Below are 25,395 nucleotides of genomic sequence, written 5' to 3'. Positions count from 1 at the left end.
TTTTCTAAATGTATTTACAAGTTTAAAAGAAATAATACGGAAGATAACTGATTAGGAAAACTAAGATAACTGTTTAAAACCACAAACATTAGCAAAGGTATAAAATCATTTATTTTCACAGTTTGTCATAATAGGTTAAACATCTAGAGGAAAGGACACTGTCACTGTTTTCACATTTGTCTATAATTAAAAAGGTAGATTAAGAAGAGACTCAATTATGAACCAGCCTATATAATTTAATGATTTATTTTGCTGTCAAATATTTCTTCACATATTTTATTGACTTCTGCATTTATTGTAAATGAAATGTGTAACAGCTCTGAGCTAACTTACATCTGTGCAGACACGAGACACTGTACAGTACTTCCGTAATTTGCTTAAAATAACACAGCATACTCTGTTTCGGCGGACTTGTGAAATGAACTTCAATCGGATAATGCTTCATGTTTCATGGCAACGTTAATCCTGGCATTCTGTTATGTGACAAGGCACAATTTCATTGCTGCTGCCAGGTTTGAAGTTCGTTTTCTGCCAGAGCCACACACTTTGTAAGTGTAAACGTGACGCTCGCTGACGTCTGATGCTCCCCACACGCGCACCCTCGCAGCACTGCAGAACCCCGCAGGGCCGGGTTATGGCTTGATCAATATTAACACTGCGAGCAGCGGGGAGGGTAAACGGCAGGTCCGCACGGCGAGGAGCAAGCAGAACCTGCGAACTGCTGAATGGTGACTTTGTAGAAAAAGTGATCCTTTCCTGCCCCTTAACAGTCCCGTTAAAACGTTTAGAACCTGAACATGTACAATCAAGGTGATGTTGGTTTTTTGTTTGTTTTGTCAGAGACAATTTTGGATAAGTCACTCTTTGGTAAACTCAAAACCATTTAAATACATTTACAAATACAAAGAACTAGATTTAAATAATGGTAAGACTGTGACAGAGAAATTCAAGAAATATAAAATTAGTACCCATATCCTGCTATCCTCAACTCATACTTCCATGGAAAAAGTCACACCAAAGGCACCACAGCACATCCAGGATAAAGGGTTAAGAATAACTGTACATTTCTTGGATTTTGCATGTCTCAAACAATTTATCAAACCACAAATTTTTTGCATTTAATTACTTAAAATAAACATTTAGGAAAAAAACAGTATCAGAAACACCAACATGTTTTTAAGCGGGTAAACATACAGACTACCTACCCTAGACACAGACAGATACTTTCCCTTACTGGAAACAAAAGTTCTGTGTTTGCTTCAAGGAGAGAAACATCTCCCCACCATCTGCCTCTTTATTTAGGCAGTTTTAGGAAAAAGAGGCAAATTCTGTACTCAATTTAACTGGAACTGCTCCAATGGAGCAGGTGGGCTTTATATTGTAAATCTGTATTTAGTAAAATTAATTCTTATTGCAGACTGTCACAATACTAAGAACTAGTATATTTAATAAAGCTACTGCACAAACATGCCCCAACTTCACCGGAGCCAAAAAAGCTTTACAAGATAGCAAACCTACCTTTTGCTTTCCCGTAATTTAGGAATGAACTTTTATTTATTTTCTAAATTTCAGGAGTTAAAGAGCATGTTCGCAGATGTATTTTCAATATTTGCTAAACAAACATAAGGCCCAATTATATAAAACCTGTACTTTAAAGAGGCATGTGATTAATTTAATTCTGTTCATGGAGTAGAATTTTACACAGTAGTGTTTGCCAGTTCGTGCTTTTGAGGTCTCTTAAGCTATTGTGGTTTGGGTTTTTTTGTTTGTTTGTTGTTGGTTTTTTTTTGTGGTTGGTTTGTTTGCGGTGGGTTTTGTTTCATTGTTTTTTGTCTGTTTGTTTTGTTTTGTTTAACTCTTACCATTATGTTTCACATTTTATATATTATACTGACCTAAATGAAGTTAGCACCATATTAAAAAAAAAAACATTTGGTGAAACAAAAAGATTTAGAGTATTTTTGAAGTTGTTGGTAGTTCCTTTATGCAGAAAACAACCACTGAAAATAGCAGGGAAGCCACAGCAACTCTGTAATACTCACACATGAAATAACAGACATATTGCTCAAAATTCCCATAGAGTATTTGTGTTGTTTTTTTTTTAATACAAAAAAAGTACAAATTCCAAGTGCTGACATATCACTTGGAGTTTTAAGTAGGAAGTCAATGTGCACCTGAAAACAGTTCTCTGTGAAGAGACCTATTAAAACACTGCTTGGAAATACTGTAGTTTAAACTACAACATCCCTCTCAGGTTTTCATCAACCGTGAAGAGTGATGAAGTTGACTTTCATTACCTGGTATGGTTCTACAGTACGAAGTGAAGGTAGATTCTGAGGCCAGTAAAAACACATTTAAAACCACAATGCTACTTTTAGGTTTGCTAATTATTATATATATATATATATAGATATATCTACTTCTATATATATAAAAATGTCAGCACCACAGGTTGTCCAGCTTGCATTCTAGACAACTATCAAAACCCCTCAACAATTTAACCATAATTTAATAGATTTATGGCATTTGGTTTACATGTTATAAAGCAAAGCTCTTAAAACAAGATAACTCACTTTGCTCACTTTTGCACACAAAGTAATAGTTTAATAAAATTAAAACCAAACAACATTCTTTCAAAACCAAAACCATCCTCCCAAAGTCTGAAGTCCTAAACCCTAAGCGGAGAGGAGACCTACCAGTCGAAAGAGTGGTACATGGCAAAACCTTGACATACTCTTACATTCACCACAACCAGAATGGGAAAAGTGAAAGCATTTTATATATATAAAGCAAATTTATATATATAAACTGACTAACTACCAAAAACAGTTAGTAAAAGCAAACAGATTTCATCGTGACACACAGAAGGAATCAAAGCTATACTATTCTCTCTCCTCACTGCTGTGTAACTCATTACCAGCAACAGGACTTAAGAAATAAAATAAGGGAGATTACAGCTTCTTGGTGTATCCAGCAGAGCTGCCAATCTCATTCTAGTATCTTTCTCCACTTGAATTTGTGTCTTGCCAGATCAACCAGTAGGGGCACTTTAGCAGACTCTTCCTATCCTTTCCCCAGTACGCTGTCTTTTATATTTTCAGCATCTTCAAAAGTTAAAAAAAAAAAAAACAAAACAAAAACACAAACAAAACAAACAACCCAGCCTCCTTCAAAAACAAAGAATACTTATGTAGTCTTCTCCAGAAACCATTTCAAACTGATTTCCAGAAAGTCAGGAAAATTAAAAGGCTGTTATACTTGTACTGAAGATTACTAAAAGAATAAAATATTTTAAAAATACATTAGTAATGTGCTTGTTTGTGTTGCACTTGAGTGTAATATTTTAATCAGATGTGTTAGACATTGCATGAATTTCCATACTAGAATCCATAGCTTCAGAAGCTGAAGCATCATTATCTACTTTCTGTTCCATAAATGCTTCTGTTCTGTCTGGAGACTCTACCCTGTTTCTTACTTCTGTTAGCCCAGGGTGATTTTTTCGCAAATGCTGGTTTAGTGTACCCTGGAAAGGAAAACATTTTCCACAGATCTCACAGCGAAAGGGCTTGTCATCTGTGTGACCACGAATATGATACTCAAGTTGGTCCTTGCGGGTATATTTCTTCCCACAAAACTTGCACACAAAAGGAGTTATTCCCATGTGCAATCGCATGTGTCGATCAAGGCTCCCTTTCTGGTTGAAAGACTTCCCACAGTAAATACAAATTAGCCTCTCGTTGTATGGATACCAATGACCTCTTGGATTTCTTTCCCGTGGACTATTTTCATATCCTGGGTTACTCACCATGGATTCACTGTCGGCCCCTTGCACCAAGCCCTGAACATCACTATGCAAGTGACCAGTGGATACCCGTTTTTTGGCGTGCACGACCACCTCTGAAACAGCTCAGCATTGACCTTGAGGGACTCGTATTGCTCAGGCTTCCGAAGGCTTCAGACATACCTGTTGCCTGCGATGAGGCATGGGTAAACGAATAAACATGTTGTAAGACAGACCCATAGGAGCCAACGTTTACAGCCATCACTTGCTCTCCATCCACCATTTCAGTATGATATCCATCATCACCAAGGGAAGAGCTATCCGAGCAGCTGGGCCTGTCAGACTTTTCCATTTTAACTTTCACCTCTGCAATCTGACTTTCCCTTACTATCAGGTCTCCTTGCTCATGATCACCTTCAATCTGAATCTCGTATTCAGAGATACTCCCACTGCTTCCTCGATCTGAATGCCCTTCTTCTTGCAGACGACTACGTAGAGTTTTGCCTGGAGCAGTTTCCATCCTGAGATCGCTGCCTGCTGCCGACTGTCGCACCTGAGAGCAATAGGGGGGAGATATCTCAATAGGATTGGCAAAGTAGCTGCTGTCTTTAACTCCGTTGCGATTTTCTGAATTCTCTTCAGCACCAACAGTGACAGAGTCAACATCGCCAACGCTGATCTTTGAATGAATACTCTCCAGTATCTGTGTGCACTTATCGATGACGCACTGCATCTGTAGAAAGCTAGCGGCAGTTAGGAAACTAACAACATCCTTCAGCTGCAAGGACATCCTTCCAGTGTAACAAAAAGAAAGCAACTGTTCAAAAACATTGGGATTTTAATAACGGATATTGATAAGCCACTCATGGTGCTTAATGCTGAATGGTCGCGGAAATACGGCGAACTGGCAGCTAAGACAGCTTTATGGGCTCGAAACGGCTGACCCTGAATGTGCACGATTATGTCGCACAGCTTTCCTTGCAAGCGGAGTTCGTTCAACTGGCTCAGAACAGTGTTGCTGTACTCGGGCACATCAAACTGAATGAAACTGCTGCTGTCCATTTCTACTGATGTAAAGAGTAATCTGAAAGAAAAATGGTAAGATTTACAACTGAGAATGAATACTGAGTTTTCAATTTCAAAAATAAATGCTTGGACATGTTGAAGTTAAATCATCACATTGATCTGTTTAAGGTGTGTTACAACAAAACAGTTGGTATAAATACTTGATATAATACAAAAAGTAGAGTCTTAATCTACCCATTTCTTGCATTTCTATAATTTGAATTAACTCTCTGCAACATTCACAATTCAATTGCTCATAATACATCACAGGCTCCCTGGGACAGTCTATGTTCTAAAAGGAACTTTGCAATTTCACTCCCTGGTAAGAACTGCAGAAAAATACCCCCACCCTCCCAAAAGAATATTAATTTTATAGTCACTAGGAAAGTTAAAAACTTCAGAACCTTGAATAGGTTCTGTATCTTCAAGCCAGATACTACATCATTCATACTTGCAGAGAACTGCATTGTTAAATTGCCTGAGAATGATTTTGGAAGGTACTTCCATGAAGTTTGAAAAAACATTTTAAATAATTATTATTTTCTAAGGAGGTAAAAGAGTAAAAATCAATCTTTCAATACTCATATCACAAACCAAGGAAATCCTAGTGAAGGGAAATATTTAAGTGTGAACTTAATTCCAAACTATTTACCCAGTGTATCAGAAGTCCCCAGATAACAACAAATTTGTGTCAATATGCAAGGCAGCATTTGAAGGAAAGGTGTTTGAGCCACCCATGGACTTTCGAAATTTTTTTTTATTTCCTTTTGTGATTTTAATTATTTTTTTTTTAATAAGCCACGATAAAGATGAACTTTGAAGCTCATTTGGACACAGCAGTGATTTCCTAGCTAGAATGATTTGACATTTAAATTCTACCCTAACTCAAAAGCCACGGATACTCAAATTTGCCTGATACACTGGGAAAGGATCTTCCAAGAGGCTTTAGAGAAATGTATACATTTCAAAACAAGATCTAAAGAAAAGCACTTTACCAATTTTTTGTAGAGTATTATCATAAAAAGCACACACACACACTTATCCCCTTGAGAGTGTCTGTCTGTAGCAAACATCACCCAACATTTCCAAGACTGGGCCCCCAATCAAGTGCCCAGGAATCTTCAGACTTTTATTGCTACTCTTGTTCTTATTAATGCAGAAGTCTAAACACAAAATATTGCCACCATACCTGCTTTTCCAATTGAACAAACAGATCTCAACATCATCCATTGACTTCTGATGCAGGCAGCATGTCCAATGTATCACAACATACTAGTGGATTTTTTTTTCTATTTATGTCTTATGTTACATGCTGTAATGGGACATATGAACAGTTTAAATCAAATTATGAAAATTCAGGCACTCTAAAACCAAAATCAACAGGTAGGAACATGATAAAAAGCCTGCAAGGAAGAACTGGAGCTATATCAGCTGACTGTCATTTAAAAATAACATTCATCATCTTCACAAATGGAACTTTTCAGCAGAGAAACAAGGCAGCCAGCTTCCTGACTTGATGAACATTACAGCTGATTTAGAAAACTGTCAAAAACTCTCATAGAGCATTCAAAATCAGGTTATTGGACTTGTTAAACATGTTTTGTAAGTTACCAATGTGCCATAGATTAACATGGGTAAACCAGACTTCATTGGAGCTTTTACAGTTGTTATGTAAAAGCTGGGGAAAAGACACTTGATATGCTCTTATGTCTGGTGAGGGAAATAAGGACTGAAAGGTGGTTAAGAAGTGATATGGCTGCAGCCATCTATACAAAGACAGCTTTGGCAGGATAGTTCTTTTATGCAGCGAACAAAGCTATAAAATGATTCAGAGCTTGCGAGCTGATGCAAGTCAGACCTGGGTCAGAAATCAAACGCTACCATAAACAAACCCAACCTAACAGAGGTGTAGGTAAACAGCAGGATTAGCCTCGTCATTCCAAGCATCCCTGCATGTTGGGCAGAGAATCTCTGTTCAAGACCCTAGCAGACGCATTCACCCCGTTGGGCAGACAGAAGTCCCAGCAGTTCGGACACATGTTTGTGAACCTCCCTCTTAGGGCAGCAGGCTTTCTTACAAACCCAACAAAAGGTCACTACCTTTAATTTGAGGGGCTTATGAACTATGCACAGATGCAACATCAGGACATTCCTGATTAAGCCTCTTTGATAAGTGGAGGAAGAGCTTTTGTTGACCTGAAGTGACATGAATTGACAAGTTACCTAGGTTGAGGACTGTGTACAAACTACAAGACCAGTCCCTAGCAACGATAATTTGTCATTCTTGCATCATTTTTGATCCTTGAGCTCAGGAACCAGATCTTGGTCAAGCCTCACTCAAACCTCATCAGAAATTACTTCTTTTTGTGTGTCTAGAATGTACAGAAAGTTTGTCATATATAGAAAGTGGCCTTCCTCCTTGCCCAGTACTTGCCTTAAGGCTCTTACTCAGTGAAATGGAGAACAACTTAGTCCTTGCCAAAATATTAAAATACAAGCTGTCACCATTAGTACTAGTCCAGACAGAAGGAATGAATTAAGCATAGGCACCTGAGTAGAAAGAAGATGGACATTTTATGCCTTGCCTTAGAGAAGAAAACTTATGTCCTTTTGATCATGGTGTCTCAGCATCTCTAGATAATTCACACTCCCTAGGACATGGCCACACATTGAAAATGGACTGCGAACACATACCAGAGAAAGCATGAGAACCAGGAAGAGAGGGACACCACGAGGAAAGTGATCCCCAGCAATCCTTGCACATCACAACTCTGTTAGAACATCTGATTATCTCCATAGGTATATACATATCTATAAGCAATTCCACATCCTTGTTCTCAGAGTTGTTTCATCTTTCTTTTGGGAAAAAAAGAAGCTTATTTTCCTTAAAACACTACAACAAAACCCTGGTAGTGAGTGGAGAGGACGATGGAGTTAAAGGTCTGTAAGTCTGGCTGTCAGTGTAGCATATAAGCAGTAAAACCCAGAAATAGCAATCAAGGGAACATACAGCATTGCTTCGAAAGCAAACAAACAGATCAAATACACAAAGCACAGCCCAAAAAGCAGTGGACAACAAGTTTCTGTACCCATCTGCTCTTAAAAAAGAAAGCGAACAAGCTACAGCACGCACTTGTGATTACTCTTCCACCCGAGTTCCTTCCTTTGAAGATGCATGCTTCTGTGATCTTGAGAACATCTGTAGAAAGCTGGGGTTAAATAACAAGAATTTTGAACAGCAGCAGCACTTGACAGAAGGAACCCTTCTCTCGCTTCAAACTCTGAGATCTCGAGTTGAAGAGGTCCTGGAACTGACGAGGTTGCCAACGAACACCACGTTCAGGAGCAGGCAGGACTGTAGCAGGAACAGCACTGAGACTGCAGTAATTTTGCTGAGGTTAGTACCAGGGCACCCCAGCTTTCTTGCATCAATTTGGAAAGGCAAAACTCGGGGAAAATCTGGGTATTACACACGTCAGAGAAGCAGGCACCACTAGCAATGTTTTATTGATGAATAACAGTTAGAAGAAGAATGATCTTATTTATTCACATAAATCCCCAATGTCACTATCTAGAAAATAAAAGTAATCTTCAGATTATATTCCCATGCACAAGAAGGTTTTATTTTATTTGAATACAGAATGAAGTTAGCAGTTCAATAATCAAGTTCTGATAGAATTCACCAAAACATTGTTCAGCAGGGTACTGTACCACAACAATACTCAATTATTCATCAATGCTGGCAGGCCAGTAGCTCTTTCAAGACAATATAATTTATGGTTGAAGTATTTCTGAAACAGTCCTGGAAGATCACTACAGTTTGAAAAGGATAATAAGAAACCCCCAATTTTTTAACAGCTTCTTCCACGTTGAAATGTCTCCCTAATCTCTCCTCTTTCGGCGTGATGTGAGTAGCATTAAACCAAAGCAGAAAGGTACTCTAAAACGCAAATTAACTTTGGACACATCCACTGTACGCTCTAAAGAAAAAAATTATCTCCACAGTTAACCAGACAGTCTAAGGAAGCTTTGCTTCCCAAAGCAATGAGAATGTAACTACTTTAATTCACACAACAATTATTTACAGAATTAGCAGAGGTGAAGAAAAAAAAAATTAATGTGTAGTCAGAAGACAGGTCCAGTGATGTTTCAGCACATATGGAGGTAACTTGTGTGCTTTAGGTCCCAGACAACGGTATAGTAGTTCAGAATGAAGACAATTTTATTTGCATTATAAAAACCCAAGCATCTGAGGGGTAGTGAGAACTAAGACAACTCACAGCAATGTTAGGTACTCTCATCATTAAAAAGTATTGCATTTTGTCTTGCTTTAGCTTCCACCCCTGACTGTGGGATGGTGTAATGGCAGGTTTAAATCCTGTAAAATTTAAGTCCACCTCTGGGCATCTATGAATAGGTCCTCTCTTAACCTTCCTGTATAACTAAATCAAAGTGTTTAAGGTTTTCACAGATATTACGAATCCAGGAAATTGGCTGAAGGCTTTCTAGTTTTAAAGCATAGGACAGAACTGGATGCTAAGTTCACTAAGTCTTGGCAGGGCTCTGTGTTGAGTCTCCTGTCTGTTTCTGCAGGAGATGATCCAGTCACACTCAAAAGAATCATATCAATTCTCTTTGCATCTGCAATACATTTATTCATCAGTCTTACACAGCAAATGTAGACCATAGTACGAATTTACTAGTAGTGGATCGCTGCCCTATGTCGTCAAACAAAACTGTCCATTGAAGTAACCTGTGAACATGAGAGTAATATGCATTTAACATTTCTCATTAAATTTCAAAAGAAACTTACTTTAAAAATTATGTTTTACTAAAGCTCTTATTTCACTTAAAAAAACAAGAATAGATAGTGACAAAACACATTTGGTATCTAATTTTACTGACATCACACAGTAGCAGCAGGGAAGCATCATGTAACTACAACACGAAGCGGTGTGACTGCCAAAGTCGTATCAGTTTCTACTTCTAAGTCTGCACCTGTTTAATTTCATTCACTCGCTGATGTGTGATTCGCTGTTCTCACAGACAGGTGAATGATACAAATTATGCTCATTTTAACTCACACAAAGGTGTGAGAAAAGATCCCTTGCATTTTCTTTAGTGAGCTCAGCAACATGGGTTCCTTGGGAAAAAACACACAGTACAAACCAGTACTGTTGTAGCATGTGTCTGAAAACAGAAATACATAGAAAAGTTAGGAGGATCATAATGAAAATTAAGACTAAATAAAAAAAGTGCTCCATGACACCAACAATGGATACTCTACACACTACTGCTCAGAATACAGAGAAAAGCAAGAAAGGAAACAGGTATTTGTATAAATCAGTGCACTCCAGCCTTGCATCTTGTAGGATTCAGTATTTACTACATCATCTGTGAGAACTGAAGACATCATTGCAAAAATGAATCACCTAGGAATGCAACCCTATCAGCTGTGATCATGGAAGTTTTAGGGCAAAAAATCTTCATCACTCTCCTTTCAGTTTGCATTTGCCTTAGTGTTCAGATTACAGAAGCCATAATAACCAATACAAAGAAAAACTTCAATCAGATATGTCACAGTCTAGAGGCATTTCTAAGACAGTCCTGTTCAAATAATCTTTGAAAATAGGGAAGAAATTGATTGTATAATCTCTTACCAGTTTATACCTCTCACAACAGGTTGCCCAGAGAAGCCGTGGATGCCCCATCCCTGGAGGTGTTCAAGGCCAGGTTGGATGGGGCTTTGAGGATCTAGTGGAGGGTGTCCCTGCCCACAGCAGGGGGGTGGAAATAGGACCCTTTAAGGTCCCTTCCAACCCAGGCCATTCCGTGATTCTACGACCACAGTAAAGTACTACAGTCTCTTGTAAGAGCCAACATGCAGTGCCCTCGGATGGCCTTACGTAGCACGGCGAACAGCACGGCTGCCTCACCGAAAATCTGCCCCTCCAAGCGCGGTAAGCTTCACTACAGCTCAAAACCGGATTTTAATATTGCAGTCATTCCAAAAAAATACAAATCACACAAGAACAGTAAGGCAAAAAAGGCTACTCTCCCAACAATTTAGATAATTTTGTGCAGAACTACAACACGCTTACAATCATATAAGCAGTACTAGGTAAATATGTAGAATTGGTTTTTGCATCAGTCCTTCCTAAATTCAAGCAGCCATTTTCTTAAGAACTCTCCAACACTTGAAGATCATGAAGGAGATGAAATTATTTTCTATTTATCTCAAGTGAGATAATCAGATACTACTGTTCTCTATAAATTTAAAAAACAGTTGCACTAAAGGTTTTTCCAGAAAAACATACAACAAATGATAAAAATAGAGCCTTGTATACTTTCAGCTCATCCATGCAGTCTATTTTGTGGTCTATACAACATACTGCCAGAGGCATCCTCCTGGTAATGGAAAATATACTAATTATGATTTATGCACTAAAATCATAGACATACATTGACATCTACATTTATAAATTTAAAACAACTCCTTTAAACCACAGAAAGGATAACTGGGGGAATGCTTCCACTTGATACTTAAGGGAATATTTGGAGCTTAATGGAAGTGATATATAAAATGTCTTTTGGGTACTAACTAGGTTTTTCTAAATTTTGACTGCACTACATAGAACTAACATTTAAAAGCTGTTAAGATTTATCACATAAATCATTGCACTACAGTAAGCAAAAAATTATTGTAAACTTCTTCTAAATTGGGTCACCTCGCAGCAGTAATTCACAAGTACACAACTGTTAACTGAAAGCAAAGAAATTAATGACACAAAGCAATAGGCTTTAAGATTGGTGGCAAAATTGCAAGTACCTGCTTGACCACATAAAGTCATAGTTTCATCCATTTCTTTCAAAGCTTCCCCGAATGGAATGTTCAACAAGTATGGACTTACTGCTCAAGTATTTGTCACGTCAAACAAGACCATTTCCTAAATCACTCTTATTTATACTCTTCTTTTGTGAACTCTTGGTTTCCAGAGAATTACTAAGCTGAATTCTAGTACCATTACTATCCATAGAAGAAGAAACTAAACAACAATCTTTGCTTAGGTTGATTCGTATTCTTTGTTTTTAAACTCACTCAAATACATTGAAACTTAGACACACTGGAGCGTACAAGTAGAGAGATTGCTGCACATAAACATGAAATGTTGGTATCTCAGAATAAATGAGTGACTGTCATGGACTCAGACAGAAGTTTAACAAAGAGCTGATATGCAGATCCTAAGAGATGCTACAGCACAACAGAAATTCTGTTAATATTTCTGCTGCAGCATGAAGTTTAATTTTGTTTGCAGCTTCTCCAACAAGATAAAATACACTTTATTTACAGCTTCTTTTACATCTACGGTGATGTCAAAACCCTTTCCAGCTCAGTTGAACATATCATCCTGTTAGATTTACCTCTAACAGGTAAATAAAACTGCCAGTATGATTAAAAACAGCTAGCACAAGCCTACGTCTACATATAAACTCCCTGCCTACACTTTTGTTAAGCCCTGTACCGTTTGAACAGTCTACAGAACAGTTGATTCCTGATTCAAAAGCCATCCAAAAAAAATGCCTAAATGAGGGTGTTAAATGAGAGCTACCTTTCTAGTAGTTGATAACAGAGTAAGGCAAAAGTTATGGAAACAACCATCTCTCAAAAATAAATGGCCATGGAAGCAATTTCTTAACAAATTATGATTTCAAGTTCTCATTGCTCCAGTGTTAACCATTCACAAATCCCTCCATAGATATAATTCACAAGGTTTGTTAAGTTTTGGGAAAGTCTGAACTAAGCTAAAAGAAATGCTCATTGGAATCAAAAGAAATATACAGTTCGGCCAAAATTCTAAATAGAATCATAGAATCATAGAATGGTTAGGGCTGGAAGGGACCTTCGAAGGTCATCTAGTCCAACCCCCCTGCAAGGAACAGGGATATCTCCAACTAGATCAGGTTGCTCAGGGCCTTGTCCAACCTGGCCTTGAACGTCTCCAGGGATGGAGCATCCACCACCTCTCATTTAAATGGTAAATTATCTGTAGTAAAGCATACAATAAAAGGTGCATGTCTTATTATTCATCAGAAAACAGCTTTGAAAATGAGTCTGCTTCACTTCTATTTTAGACTAAAGTACGGAATCTGTTTTAGTAGTGGAGACTACACGACAATTTAAAAACACAGGAAACCCCCAGTTTCCTCGGAAACTGAAGCCAGTTAGTACAGGCTGAAAGGCAGCAACTAGAAAACTTAGTTCTTGCACACTTTTATCAGTAGAAATCAGAGCACCACAGCGAAAGTCAATGTCATTATTCCTCCTCTGCAGAGAGGCAATGCTCTACTCAAAGTACTAAACATCCACAGTGAAATCAAGAGTGTAACTCCTGTCAGTCTGTCAAGTGCTCCTAAAGCATCACAGAACACAATCCCATCATTTGCATGGGTGAGCAATACCTTGAACTCTTACACTATTTTTTTTCTCAGAAAATTTTTTACTAATTCAGACTTCTGTCTAACAAAAATTGAAAAATATTTACTTTTACTTCACCAACATTCACATGATGAACAGAAAACCACTTGAAGAAGTGGATGACTTTTAACACCAAAATTAAACCCAATTAATTTCTATGTATGTATATATATACACACTCACTAATATCAATAACCCTAAAAACCTATTCTCAATGCTTAGTATGGTGCAGCAGAGAAACTGCAAATTTAGCATTTCATATAAAAAAAAACCAGGAGCCTCTCATTTGAGCAAATATCCAAAGAAAGCAGTTGTGAAACTGAAGTCCAAGGGCCACCTTCGTCCCTTATTCTCAAATTGTCTTCCTCACAAATGCTTACCTGTATGGAAGTGATTAAAAGAGTAAAAATGAAACAACTATTGATGCATAAACAAAATTTCACCCAATGGTTAGAAACCTCAATACAAATAAGCTCTAAATTTTGGCTCTAGAAGTCAAGTTATTACAAAAGCAGTTACAGGTATGTATCTATTTCTGAACACAGAAAGAAGTTACTAGAAGGCAAACTGGAGATAGCCAAGATCAGCAAAAGTATTATGTGAGACAAATAAAACAAAGGGACATATTTATGATACATACACTTTCAATCAGCAAGATCGTACAAGTAACGATCACAAACTTTTACTTTGTGCACGATTTCATAATATACTCATTATGTAATCATGAACACTTACTGTCCACGTTTTCTGACTATCTGACAACTCTGAGATGGATGCTTTGAGAAGCCACTGTCAGCATAAGAAAACCCCCAACTGACAGCATGAGATTTGCAATATATACGTACCCAGGACTTTAAGAAGTGAGGACGGAGAGGAGGGAGAGAAGGTTTTTGTAACTTCTGGTATTACAATAACAAATTGTTTGCTACCAAGGCAATATTTGGTTACTATAATGCATTTTAATCCATCTACTTTATTTTTTTTCTTTTAAACCTTAGTCACTCTTCATCAAATCATAACTTTTTGGCTCCAGTGTTTCTTTTAAGCAATGAAGTTGCTATATTCCCCAGATATCAGTAACATTTTCGTGGCAGATTTAAAGCAGCTCTGAAGAACACGTTTTCATAGTATTTTCCCAGTCCATCACTTCTGTTAGACTGAACATTTTGTAGCGCTCATTGAACAGGCAATGAAGCACAGGCACATCCTGATCCCAGATGTTCAGAATTCCGTAACATGTACCAAGGGCAGCGCAGCTAATCCTACGCCACCTCTTTTTCTGGCGACCGGGCTCTCCCGTATCAATGTTTCTGAGACTGTTCAGGCTTGTTCCACATTCACTCTCCACTTCGGTTTACTCTAAACCAAACCCAATTCTGCACGCGATGCGCATCTGCGGGGATTCTGACGGGCCGCCACGCTCAGAGCCTGGAGCTTCACCAGAGCCTCCCACTCCTCTCACCGAGCAGCGGCAGCCGAAGGGTCCCGCACCCCGAACGGCGGCGGTCCCGACCCGCCGGCCGAGCCCACGGAGCCGCTTACTCCGCGCCTCACGCGGGCTAACGGAAGCCCGCGGACACACTCCCGCTGCCCGCTGAGCCAACGCCGAGCCGGCAGACACCGGCTCCGGCTGCCGCGAGCGGCACCGAGCCGGCACCGGGCGCAGCAGAGCGCTGCTGCCAGGCGGCCCGCGCAGCGGCTCGGCCCCGCGGAACGCAGCCCGCGCCCGCCGGCACGGAGCCGCTGTCGGGCCCTGAGCGGCGCCCCGGCCGCCCGTCCCTCCGCCGCCGCCCCTGCGTGGCCTGTCAGGGCGCCCGGACCCCCTTCCCCGAGCACGGCCTCCGTCCCGCCGGGAGCGCCGCGCCGGCCCTCGGGCCGGGCACCCGCTGCGCGCTGCGGCCCGCCCGCCGCTCACCTGGAGCTGTCAGAGTCCTTCACATGGCGCGTCACCGGCCCGGCCCGGCCCGCCGCCTGCCCGCTCCCACCGCCGCTTCCCGCCCGCTCCCACAGCTGCTCGCACCCGGAACCGATTCCGCTGGCAGCGCTTCCGCTTCCCGGCGACGCGCCCCGGCGGCGGGCGGAGCCGCCGCCTCGCCCAACCCGCCGCGCAGGACGGGGGGGCGGGCGGAACCGGCCCGGGGCCCGAGAACCGGCCCGCTCCTGCAGCTCAGGCTCCCGGTGCGCAGCCCGCCGGGCCGGACGCGCTCCCGGCGGCCACGTCCTCCGCGCCGCTGAAGCCGGGGCCCGCGGCACGGCCCCCCCCGGCACACCGGGCACGGGCACACCGGGCACGGGCACACCGGGCACGGGCACACCGGGCACGGCCCAGAGGTGCGCTCAGGACGCCGAGAACCCCCTCAGCACTACAAGCTGACGCGACGCTGCCCTTGAATTTGCCCGGCTGGCTTGAGCGAGCGCGCGCGGAACGTGCTGGTTCCCACGGCCAGCGTTACGCCGCCCACCGGTCCGTGAGCGCTGAGCGAACTGCGCGGCACCAGCACCGAAATCCAGTCAGGGAGAGGAGGAATCCTCACGGGACGATACTGGAAACTTAATCTTTAACGCCTTTTCACAGTGTGACGTTTCTTTGACACTTGGACAACAGAAAAACCTACACGTTATCTGTACCTACTCTAAATTTTACCTGTAGGCTTTTTGGACATGCAGGTGCCGCTGCTGAGAAGTGTTCCGGAATTTTCCTGTGAGCCTGTACATTCTGTGTTGTAGCTTTAGAGATCACCATTCTGCACAAAACAGTCATAATAAAACCTGTCTGATAAGTTTGGACTAACGTCAGAGCTATTTACCTAAGCACCAAAGAAATGGGCCAATTCCACAAATTCATCAAATTATTGTGTTAGAAAAAATCAGTTTTTAGTTAGGTGTTTTCTTAGGCTAGGCTGGCATGTTCTCAGTATTTCAAGAAGACACATTACTAGATAGACTTTTTCTTTATATATTTAATAAAGTTATATATCAACAACTTTGGATTTGTACTTTTGTTTGAGCACTTATAGTTTTGGCAAAAGTGAAATATTAAATACTAGTACTAGACATGCAATCCTTTCATTCAAGCTTAAGAAACATTTACAAAGTTAACAGATCACATTTATTAAAACACGTTATACAAAAAAGGGGCGTGGGACTCTTCTATAAGAAGAAAATATTTAACAGTAACATTAAATTAAAACCATGCTGTACAGTTAAGACAGCAATATTATAGACAAAACTATCCAACCTCTGCGATACAGGCATAACATCTCACAAAATATCAAGATATGCAAATTTACTAATATAAATGACTTGTTTAGAATAAAAACTTATAGCTCATTAAGGAAGATTCACTTGACTTGCATAAACAGTTACATTTCTGGAAGAAGTATGGAAACCCATGAATAATAGAAAAAGGAGCAGCAATCGACAGACACAGGCTTCAAGCAAAAATCAGAACTTACAATTTAATCACATTAAAAATATACCATTTTGTTTTCCAGCATCTTCCCGTAGGGCACTGACAGTTTACAGCTTATAGCTAAAGAAGCCTAGCTATCCAACGAAGCATTTAAATGACAGAAGACCAACCAACTCTCCTCTGTTATTTTAAGAAAGGTTATAATTCTGCTAAAGAAAAATATGCAGTATACTGCTGTAGGCTCTCCTAATTCAGAGATGGGTCACCTTTCTGGCACCAACGCAAAAGCGTTGTCATTACAGGACCTGATGTGCCTCCGTAACACAGGGACATCAAGCATTCTTTTTATAATGAGAAACCCAACACGTCAGCCTTTGATCATCCACTTTGCTTTGATACAGGACAACTTTTCTCAACCCCAGAAGCCCCTCAGATGAAAAAAGCTAAGACCAACAATTGTACTAAGAGTACCTTCTAGAGTCTACCTGCTCACCCATAAAACAAACAAGGCAATGTTCAAAACCGAAACCAAATAACAACAAACCAACCCCAACAATGGTGTGTGAAACAGGAACCTCCTCCCTCAAAGGGGTCAGATATACACCTAAGCAGAGTTCTTAACCCAGCTAACAGCTGCATTTTTCAGAATGGCAGTTACACAGATTCCATGGTAATTAACATCTTAGTTACAAAATGGAATGAAAAGGAACTGAGCTGTAGTATCGCTCCATGTTCTTACCACTGATAGGACAACGAATGGCTTCGCAGCAGCAGGAAGTTCTGAAAGCCTGTGTGCACAATGATTCTGGTTTTTAGAAGACATTCACTTTACGATAGCCAACAGCGAACAATATAAAAATGCACAGATGTTTCTAAGCTGTATCATTAAAGGTAATGAAGCTTAAGGGAAGATTAATGATATTCATCATATACATATGCATTCATGTGTTTTATATATATATATGGATCGATTCCCTCCTCCCCCAAACAAGAAATAATTTCTTGTATCTTGAACAAGACATCTCCATTAGCAAAGATGAAGAGCTTGACAGAAGCCACCTCTGCGTATCTCAGTTCACTACATACAACTGCCTTGGTCATAAACTGCAGGGCTTCAGCAGAAGGGGGCTGCAAGGATGACACGTGGCAAGAGGCTGAGAAGTGCCCAGTGGTAGTCAAGGCAGATTCTAGCCTGCACTAAAACTGATGTAAACAATCCACTGCACACCAGAACTTCACACACAGGTGTGCACAGTGCCTCTGCTTACACGTCTTGATGAAAAGAGTGGCAGGTGCTAGCAAGAGGTTCAGGGAGACACAGAGGGAGAAGATACTCCTGGGGAAGAAACACAAGTGGAGAAACGGAAGAGCTGGTCTTGGGAAAACACATGGAGAAGACACTGACGACATGTATAGAGACGTGCTGACAGAAGGACATGCTCCATGCCTGAGAAGATTCACTTCTGAGGGGACTTTGGCCTATAGGCGAGCCATGCCAGAACAGGTACACCTCTGGAGTAACTGAGGCCCACAGGAGACCCAAGCTGGAACAGGCACATCCCTGAAGGGACTATGGCCCAGTGTTACCATGAACAGTGACACTGACCAGCCCAGAGCAGCAGAGGACACGCAGTAAGAAACGAAGAGCGTCAGACAAGCCAGTAGGCATATAAGCCCAACGTCCTGTGCGGTCTGTCACCTCACTAAAAGAGCTGGCACGGACCGAGTGCGACTCAGTGAAAACGAGGGAAACCGAGACTACGAAGGCAGGGAGGAGAGGTGTTAAGACTTAAGTTGAGCCTGAGGAATGAGGAGGAAAGATGTTTCCTCAAGTGTTTAAGCAAATTTTTGTTATCTCTCCCCCCCATACCTGGATCAGTGATTAGAAGTTTGTCAAAGGGCAATAAATTAAATTGAGGAAAAGCAAAAGCCAACTGTTTTGCCTGTGATAAGCAAAAGTAAGGATTTTAGACATGTATCTCAAGCTTCCCTTAAATCATCAATCCTCTCAACTAGATCTCATAACAATCATATCAGTATTTCCCTGCCATCAGTTGCTTTCATGCAAATTAACATCAGAAAGCAAGTGCTACAAAATCAGTGGAGTAACACTGCTTGGACTTTCAAGATGATGTAACAACACGGGGTAAAACAGTAATAGGCAAACATTAAAAAGTTACTATTCATGCTAAGTCATTAAAAACGGACACGGTTCTATAATATGATCTACTGGACCTGTTATAAAACCTTTAAAGTGTCTCTCGCAGTACATTTTATTTTAAAGCTTTATTTCAAAGTAATCTAACTGCAAATAGGAGTAATATTTAACTTTGAAATGTCCCATATAAAAGTCATTCTAAGCTGGTAAAAGAAACAGTTTTGCTGACAGCTCTGTAGGATGGTCTGGGTTTAACAGAAATAATTTTTTTGCTTGACCATGCAAACACCATGGCTGGTGTTTCTGACCAGCTTTTTTATGGTTAACTGGGAAGAGGCACCCTTAACCTTTTATGCAACACTGAAGTGACAATTCAAAAGGGGTTGAGAACTAATGTAATATACAAGATCACTCTGGAAATGAGTATGAGAATACCCTCCCTCCAATGTGATGATGGTACTTGCAGAAATGACATCCTGTATGTAGTAAGGCCTTGGAGAATGGAAAAATAGGGCCACTGAGTGCAAGAACCCTTTCCTCTACACTCATGTAAACAGGTAAGCATTATAATTTTTGTTTTTTTAATATTAAAAAAGACAGTGTTAGCAGTGTGGAAACAAACCATAAAGGGAATATAATTTCTAAGTTTAAAAAACATACTTATAAAGTTTACGGTTTGTTTTTTTGTGGTTTTTTTTTTTTTTTTTTAATACAAAGTGCTTCTATACATTAAGCAGGTTACAGTGTTAGTGAGCAAATCCCTGTTTAGTTACCTTGATTACAAGGGTTATATTTGGCCACCACAGTATATTGTAGAGTTCAATTAAGTGCTAAGAACAGGAACTCTGTGGTGCTGACCATTCATGCCCATTGCCAGCAATGGGTTCATCATATTGGGAATATCTAACAAATTCCATATGAAAAATATCTGAAGCATTAGAAGATTAAGAGCCTCTTAAAAAAAAAAATAAAGTTTGTAAATAGAATGCCAGGAAAGAAGTTACAGTAACTACAGCCCACTGAGTAGTAAATCCCAGTCTGTACCAGACATTCATGTTCAGGATACAGTTAGTTTGTATCTTAAGACAATTTGTAACTGGGAGTTCAAAAAAGCATCTGAACAGTAATTATCTTTGTGTGGTTTTGCTTCACCATACAGGGCCATCTGTTTAAGCACGTTATCCTGCATACTGCAGTATCTAATACACAAACTGGGGCCAGGCGGGCTTAGGCCTTCGATGCTGGTTACCTTTTTTCCCCGTTACCAGCACTGTACTTGCACATCACCCCTTCCTGTTACAGTCTGTGTATGCTCTAAAGGCTCTTTCCTTTATACGTTTCAACAAACGGTTAACAAAGGGTTAACTGCTTTTGCATAAGCCTGCATTAAGCTTTCAACCCCCAAATCCTGTTGCCACCTTTGCAATTGATGCACTCACTCTACCTGCAGAGCTGGCAGCATCTCTCAGAACCACAAACACTCCTCCATCCATCTCCAACAATGAGAGCCCAGCACACAGATCCTCATCCTAACGCAGCAGCAGTGCCACTTTCCCAGCAAAAACCAGACTTTGGACATGAGCATGGTACCATGTTCTGCAGTACCATTAATAGATCCAAATACCATACTTTCAATTTTTTTTTTCCCCACAAGCAACTTAATTTGAAGAGGTAAGCAATTCTGGCTGCTTGTGATCACAGGGAACCAGTCACAGTAGTTCAGTACCAAGAATCTGTATTATAGTTCTTACTATTCGAAGAGTAAAGAATTAGAAGTATAAATACCTATCAATGACTAAATCATTTTCCTAAAGCAGGTTTCTAAAACTAGACAGAAATTCTGAAAGAAGTTTTGTACCAATAAAAAGACAGTTCTTGAATCCACAGAGTTTGGTACTTGCTACTGTAGTAAGCCACAAAAATTTGAACAGAAACTACAGTTTAAATGTTTGATTATTTTGGGTAAGTTCCAAGTGTTACACCTTACTTTTTTTTTTTTTTTTTTTTTGACAAGACATACTTATTACACACCCTTCTAGAAGCTCTCATGATGCAACAACCAAAATCAAGTCAAGGCAAGAGTCATACAGCGTGGACCCTAGAGGAGCAAAGACAAATTACACCTAATACAGACTGGAAGTTTATATAGTGCTCAACTACATTTAAGTGCTTTACAGACTCTAAATAGAAATCTGCACAGTTAGACAACATTAGCTTTACTGAAGATGGATAAAAACCGGAAGACAGATAAAGGAAAGCCAAACCATCTTTAACACAGCCTCTCATTAAGCAATACAGCAAAGGCTATTTAATGATGCATGTTAAGTATGTTGGCAGTTTCCAGTTTGAGGTGGAATTCTAATTTTTTTTCATTCAAATGTGAATATCACAACTTGGCTTGGTCATTCCAGTCCTTTTTCATTAAGAAGAGCTACTTGAATTCCTGCTTCATGTAAGTATTTGCAGGATTGGGGTCAATTTAGAGCTGGGTTTTACTGTAGACTTAGAAAAATAACAGAGCTTCTAAATACTGCTGTGATAACAATCAATGTCACAACGACCTTACAGACCCAATTTTGTAAGCACCTTGCAGATTAACCATTTGCACTTACACATCGAACAGCTGCAGTAATACTGTGGAAAATGAAAGTTTGGTCTGCTTATACCAGCATAATCACTAAAACTTGTGTTTTTAGAGAATTTACAATAGCAAGTACCAGACATTATTTGCATAATCAGTTTATTTTGCTTACTCTACTAAAGAAATGTAAGCACTAATGTCTCAGTTCATCTCAGTAGTACTCTGCTCCGCTTTGGAAGCTTGGTATGACTTGGTACAAGAGGTCACATGCCGTATGAAAACTGTCTCGCCACATAAATCGTTTCCCACAGATGTTGCACTCATACGGTTTTATGCCCGTATGAATTTTCATATGGCCTACGAGATGGTGTTTCATTTTGAATTTCTTACCACAGACACCACAGCCGTAAGGTCGAAGACCAAGGTGCATACTCATATGCCGATCTCTCTGACTTTTGTGTGTAAAGCTCTTGCCACACTGACAGGGATACAGCTTATCAGCATGAGAGAATCCAGTGAGGGACGTTTCTTCTTTAATTCCCGTAGTCATTTCGATGCCTTCGCCATAGCCTGCTGCTATCATAAGATCCTGTCTGTGAGCACTTAAATTTCCGTCCGCCCTTTCACCAGAAATTCTTCCATAGAAGAGCCATAGAAGTCAACTTGTTCATCATAATTACTTTCATCTGCCTGTTCATCAATCTGTTCCATTTTTTGTCACCTATATGAAAGTCTTCAGCACCTGAAGACTGAATTGAATGATCTGCCTGAATGGCATTCATGGATTCGGAAACTTGGTGTTCATCGTAAGGAGTATCGACGCCTTCACAGTCCTGTTCAAATCTTTCTGGTTTCACATGGATCCACCGCTTGTGAGACATGATGCTCGGTTTGCTATAAATTGGTCTGGTGTACTGATACTCTGCACTATCACTGGTTCCTTCTTCACCATCCTGACTCGTCCTTCCAGTGCTAAGTCTGTCATGTTCTGTGAAGAATTACTGGGAAGGTACTCATGTTCTGTCAGTTGACATGACAGTTCATCTTTAGAGCTCTCTTCTTCGTTTTCGCCATCCCTCAGTTCCTGCACTTTGTGGAACTCCGTCTGTCCTCCAGAGCCAAGTTCGAAGGTTTCAACAAGGCCATTGTAACTACTGCTGCTCGGGGACTGATGGTCACTGCCATGGTTCATCTTCTGACACAGAACTGTTGGGTTCCCCTCTAGCACTTCAGTGCATTTATCCACCACATGCCACATCTGCAGGAAACTTGCTGCTGTCAAATAACTAACGATTTCTGGAGCAGGCATTACGAGCCGACCTGTATAGGTAGACAGGAGGATGTTTTCAAATACTCTGGGATTCATCACATCAGGCAGGACTATTCGCCTGCTGTTTTTTAGGAGAACCTGATCACAGAAGTAGGTGAACTAGCTGCAAGAACAGCTTTATGGGCCCCTGAACAGATGGCCCTGAACTACAATGGACACATCACATAATTGTCCTTGCTGGCGCTGCTGGTTTAACTTCTGCAAAATGGTGCTAGAAAAATCTGGAAATTCCACTCGAAAAGAACTTGATCCAGACTCCATTTCATTACAAATTTAGTGTTGTGCTTGAAAGGGGAGAAAAAAATAAAAATCAGACATTCTGCATAGTAAATACTGATCTTTCATTTCCTTCTACACTTTTCCTTTTTCTTTAACAAATAACACTTAAGCAGACTCATATGGAACTCAACCCAACATTTTTGGGAACCCACATCACTGCTGTACTTCTATTTCTCCCACCCCACCTCATTCCTCTCTTTTCTGGAAGTTGTACGGAGGTCACAAATTACTGTGTCAGCACATTTTGTTGTGTTTCTGCTATCCAAGAGGACTCCTCTTGGAGTAGAGGAGCTACAAATGGCATGTGACCCAGTTGAGATGGATCAAGCGTTTCAAGCATGAGATTCGGACAATAAAACCAGTTATTCGATGGAATTATCGCAGCAGAATTCTAACTCCAGGGTGCCGCAGAATTTATGACAGCATATGAAAGATTCTGCATTTCAACTGCCAACAAAATCATCTCATTGATCCCCCCATAAAGACTGGTGGTACTCTTACGAAATATTCCACTTTAAACGAAGGTTTCAAAAGGCAATGTACTGATTCATTCGAGGGCAAGAGCAGCACAGGGAGAACCCTCGTGAGCATGATGCTGACGACTCTTCTAGTGCTATTTCCCTGTCGTTTTAGTAACTGAAAGGAGGAACAGCAACGTCTTGTACAGCTGCAGGACTATAACACAATCTTTTAATCCCGAGCTTTTCCAGATGTTATTGTAACATTCCTCACTTTAAGAAAACCTACAGAATTTAAAATGTGAATCAGGAAAGTGACATCTCTGCTGTACAGAATTTTTTCTGCATGTACCTTGTATATTTGTGACAATGCAACAATTATATGCTAGAAGCTCAGCTAAGAGCTCACAGATTTGAATATTTGAATTCCCACATGATCCAGATGTCTTATCACAAAGTTAACAGTCTTTTAAGCAGTAATAAAATTCTTTAAAATGCCTACTTTAAATTTTAAATTGAATTTGAGATAAATCTGCATGTTACTATCATCAGAAATAATGACAGAAATTTAAATCCAACTACAAAGACCAGTATTAACTGCCTGAGTAAGTTAAACTTGTGCAAATTTTCAATTTTGAGAATATGTACATTTAATACAATGGAATTCTAGAAGAGCAGTTTCCTCTGTCAGTTCCATTTCTCATAAGTGGGCAAGTGTCAGAGTTTTAACAGATGGCACTGCACACCTGAGAGTAAATTAGCAGATAGTGTACACATACAGAATTTAAAACACTTGTTATATGGTGCAGAAGTAAAATTTGCATTACAACCAGCTGGAGGACTCTGAATGAAAGTACTTCTATGGAAATATGGATTCAAGAAAATATGATTATGAATCCCTGCTGCAGAGAGCCTGTGCAATAACCACAGCACGTTCTGTCCAGCTGTGCAACCACCAGGAGACACCTGTTGGTGTGGAGCACGGAGCACAGTGCTGAAACACTGGCGCGGTGGTGCAGAAGCATGACTGCTAAGTGCAGCAAATGCAGATTATGGAGCAATTATGTAAATCGCTCAATGTTTAATCAACAGCTCATGGTTACATAACTCCTTCCTTACCGTTCTGATCTGTTTGCCAACTCATATTCTTGACAACTCTCCCCTACTCCCCAAAAACTCACCTCCAAAGTTCAGAGCTAGAAAAGGATGGCGAGCGTGTAGAGCGTAGGTGAAGACAGGTTATTCACAGTTATCTTACGTGGGGGTGAATAGGGCTTCCACAGAAAAGACAGCGTGGGAGCCAGAAACCCGTCAAGACTTTTCAATAACACAGGCCCCAACTCCTTGGAAACATTGAAATGGACATTTTCTGCAGAACTATGAAGATTACGCTTTAAATACATTTTTAATTTTTCATTAAGCTTGCAGTTTAGCTGATCATCTTCAAGTTGTCACCTACAAAACAGCAGAAGACCACCTTTAACTTTACTGTCTTCAGCACTCCTCAGTTTCTTCCCCAAAGCAACGGTCCTGCTACACACCCACACAACCAACCCGCTTCAGGAGACCGAATCAGCTGCTGGTGTTTTTCCAGAGAGTAAGAGAACACTGGGCCTGCCAGTTCAATCATTCATTTTCTTTCCGCTTGCTTAAAGCAACTTGATGACATTATTTAAGTATTTCAAACACTTATGTTACACCTAGTGTAGATCACAGCTACTTTTTTTAAACAATTAGATTTTTTTTTTTTAATGCAGACACAGTTCTCCACCTCCTTTAGAACATTCTCAGATTTAAGACTCTATTTTTCAATACTTACCTACAAAAAGATAAGCCTTCAGGACATGTTCAAATG

The 25,395-nt window shown here is 40.3% G+C and overlaps 2 protein-coding genes across 2 annotated transcripts; both read right to left on the bottom strand.

The window, feature by feature from the left end:
* Window positions 1-1,812: 1,812 nt before the first annotated feature.
* ZBTB34 (zinc finger and BTB domain containing 34) lies at window positions 1,813-15,274 on the bottom strand. The gene is given in 4 exon segments (XM_086625021.1): window positions 1,813-3,877; window positions 3,879-4,621; window positions 4,624-4,865; window positions 15,238-15,274. Coding segments are annotated over 3 exon segments (1,497 nt in total). The 5' UTR covers window positions 4,844-4,865; window positions 15,238-15,274; the 3' UTR covers window positions 1,813-3,343.
* A 2,417-nt stretch (window positions 15,275-17,691) lies between these two features.
* ZBTB43 (zinc finger and BTB domain containing 43) lies at window positions 17,692-25,174 on the bottom strand. The gene is given in 6 exon segments (XM_086625191.1): window positions 17,692-21,746; window positions 21,748-22,103; window positions 22,106-22,183; window positions 22,186-22,467; window positions 22,470-23,087; window positions 24,799-25,174. Coding segments are annotated over 5 exon segments (1,383 nt in total). The 5' UTR covers window positions 23,065-23,087; window positions 24,799-25,174; the 3' UTR covers window positions 17,692-21,674.
* Between the last annotated feature and the right edge of the window lie 221 nt (window positions 25,175-25,395).

This window comes from Tauraco erythrolophus, chromosome 22 (genome assembly GCF_009769465.1).
Source record: "Tauraco erythrolophus isolate bTauEry1 chromosome 22, bTauEry1.pri, whole genome shotgun sequence".
NCBI classification, from domain to species: domain Eukaryota; kingdom Metazoa; phylum Chordata; class Aves; order Musophagiformes; family Musophagidae; genus Tauraco; species Tauraco erythrolophus.
This window is presented reverse-complemented; position numbering and strand designations above follow the sequence as displayed.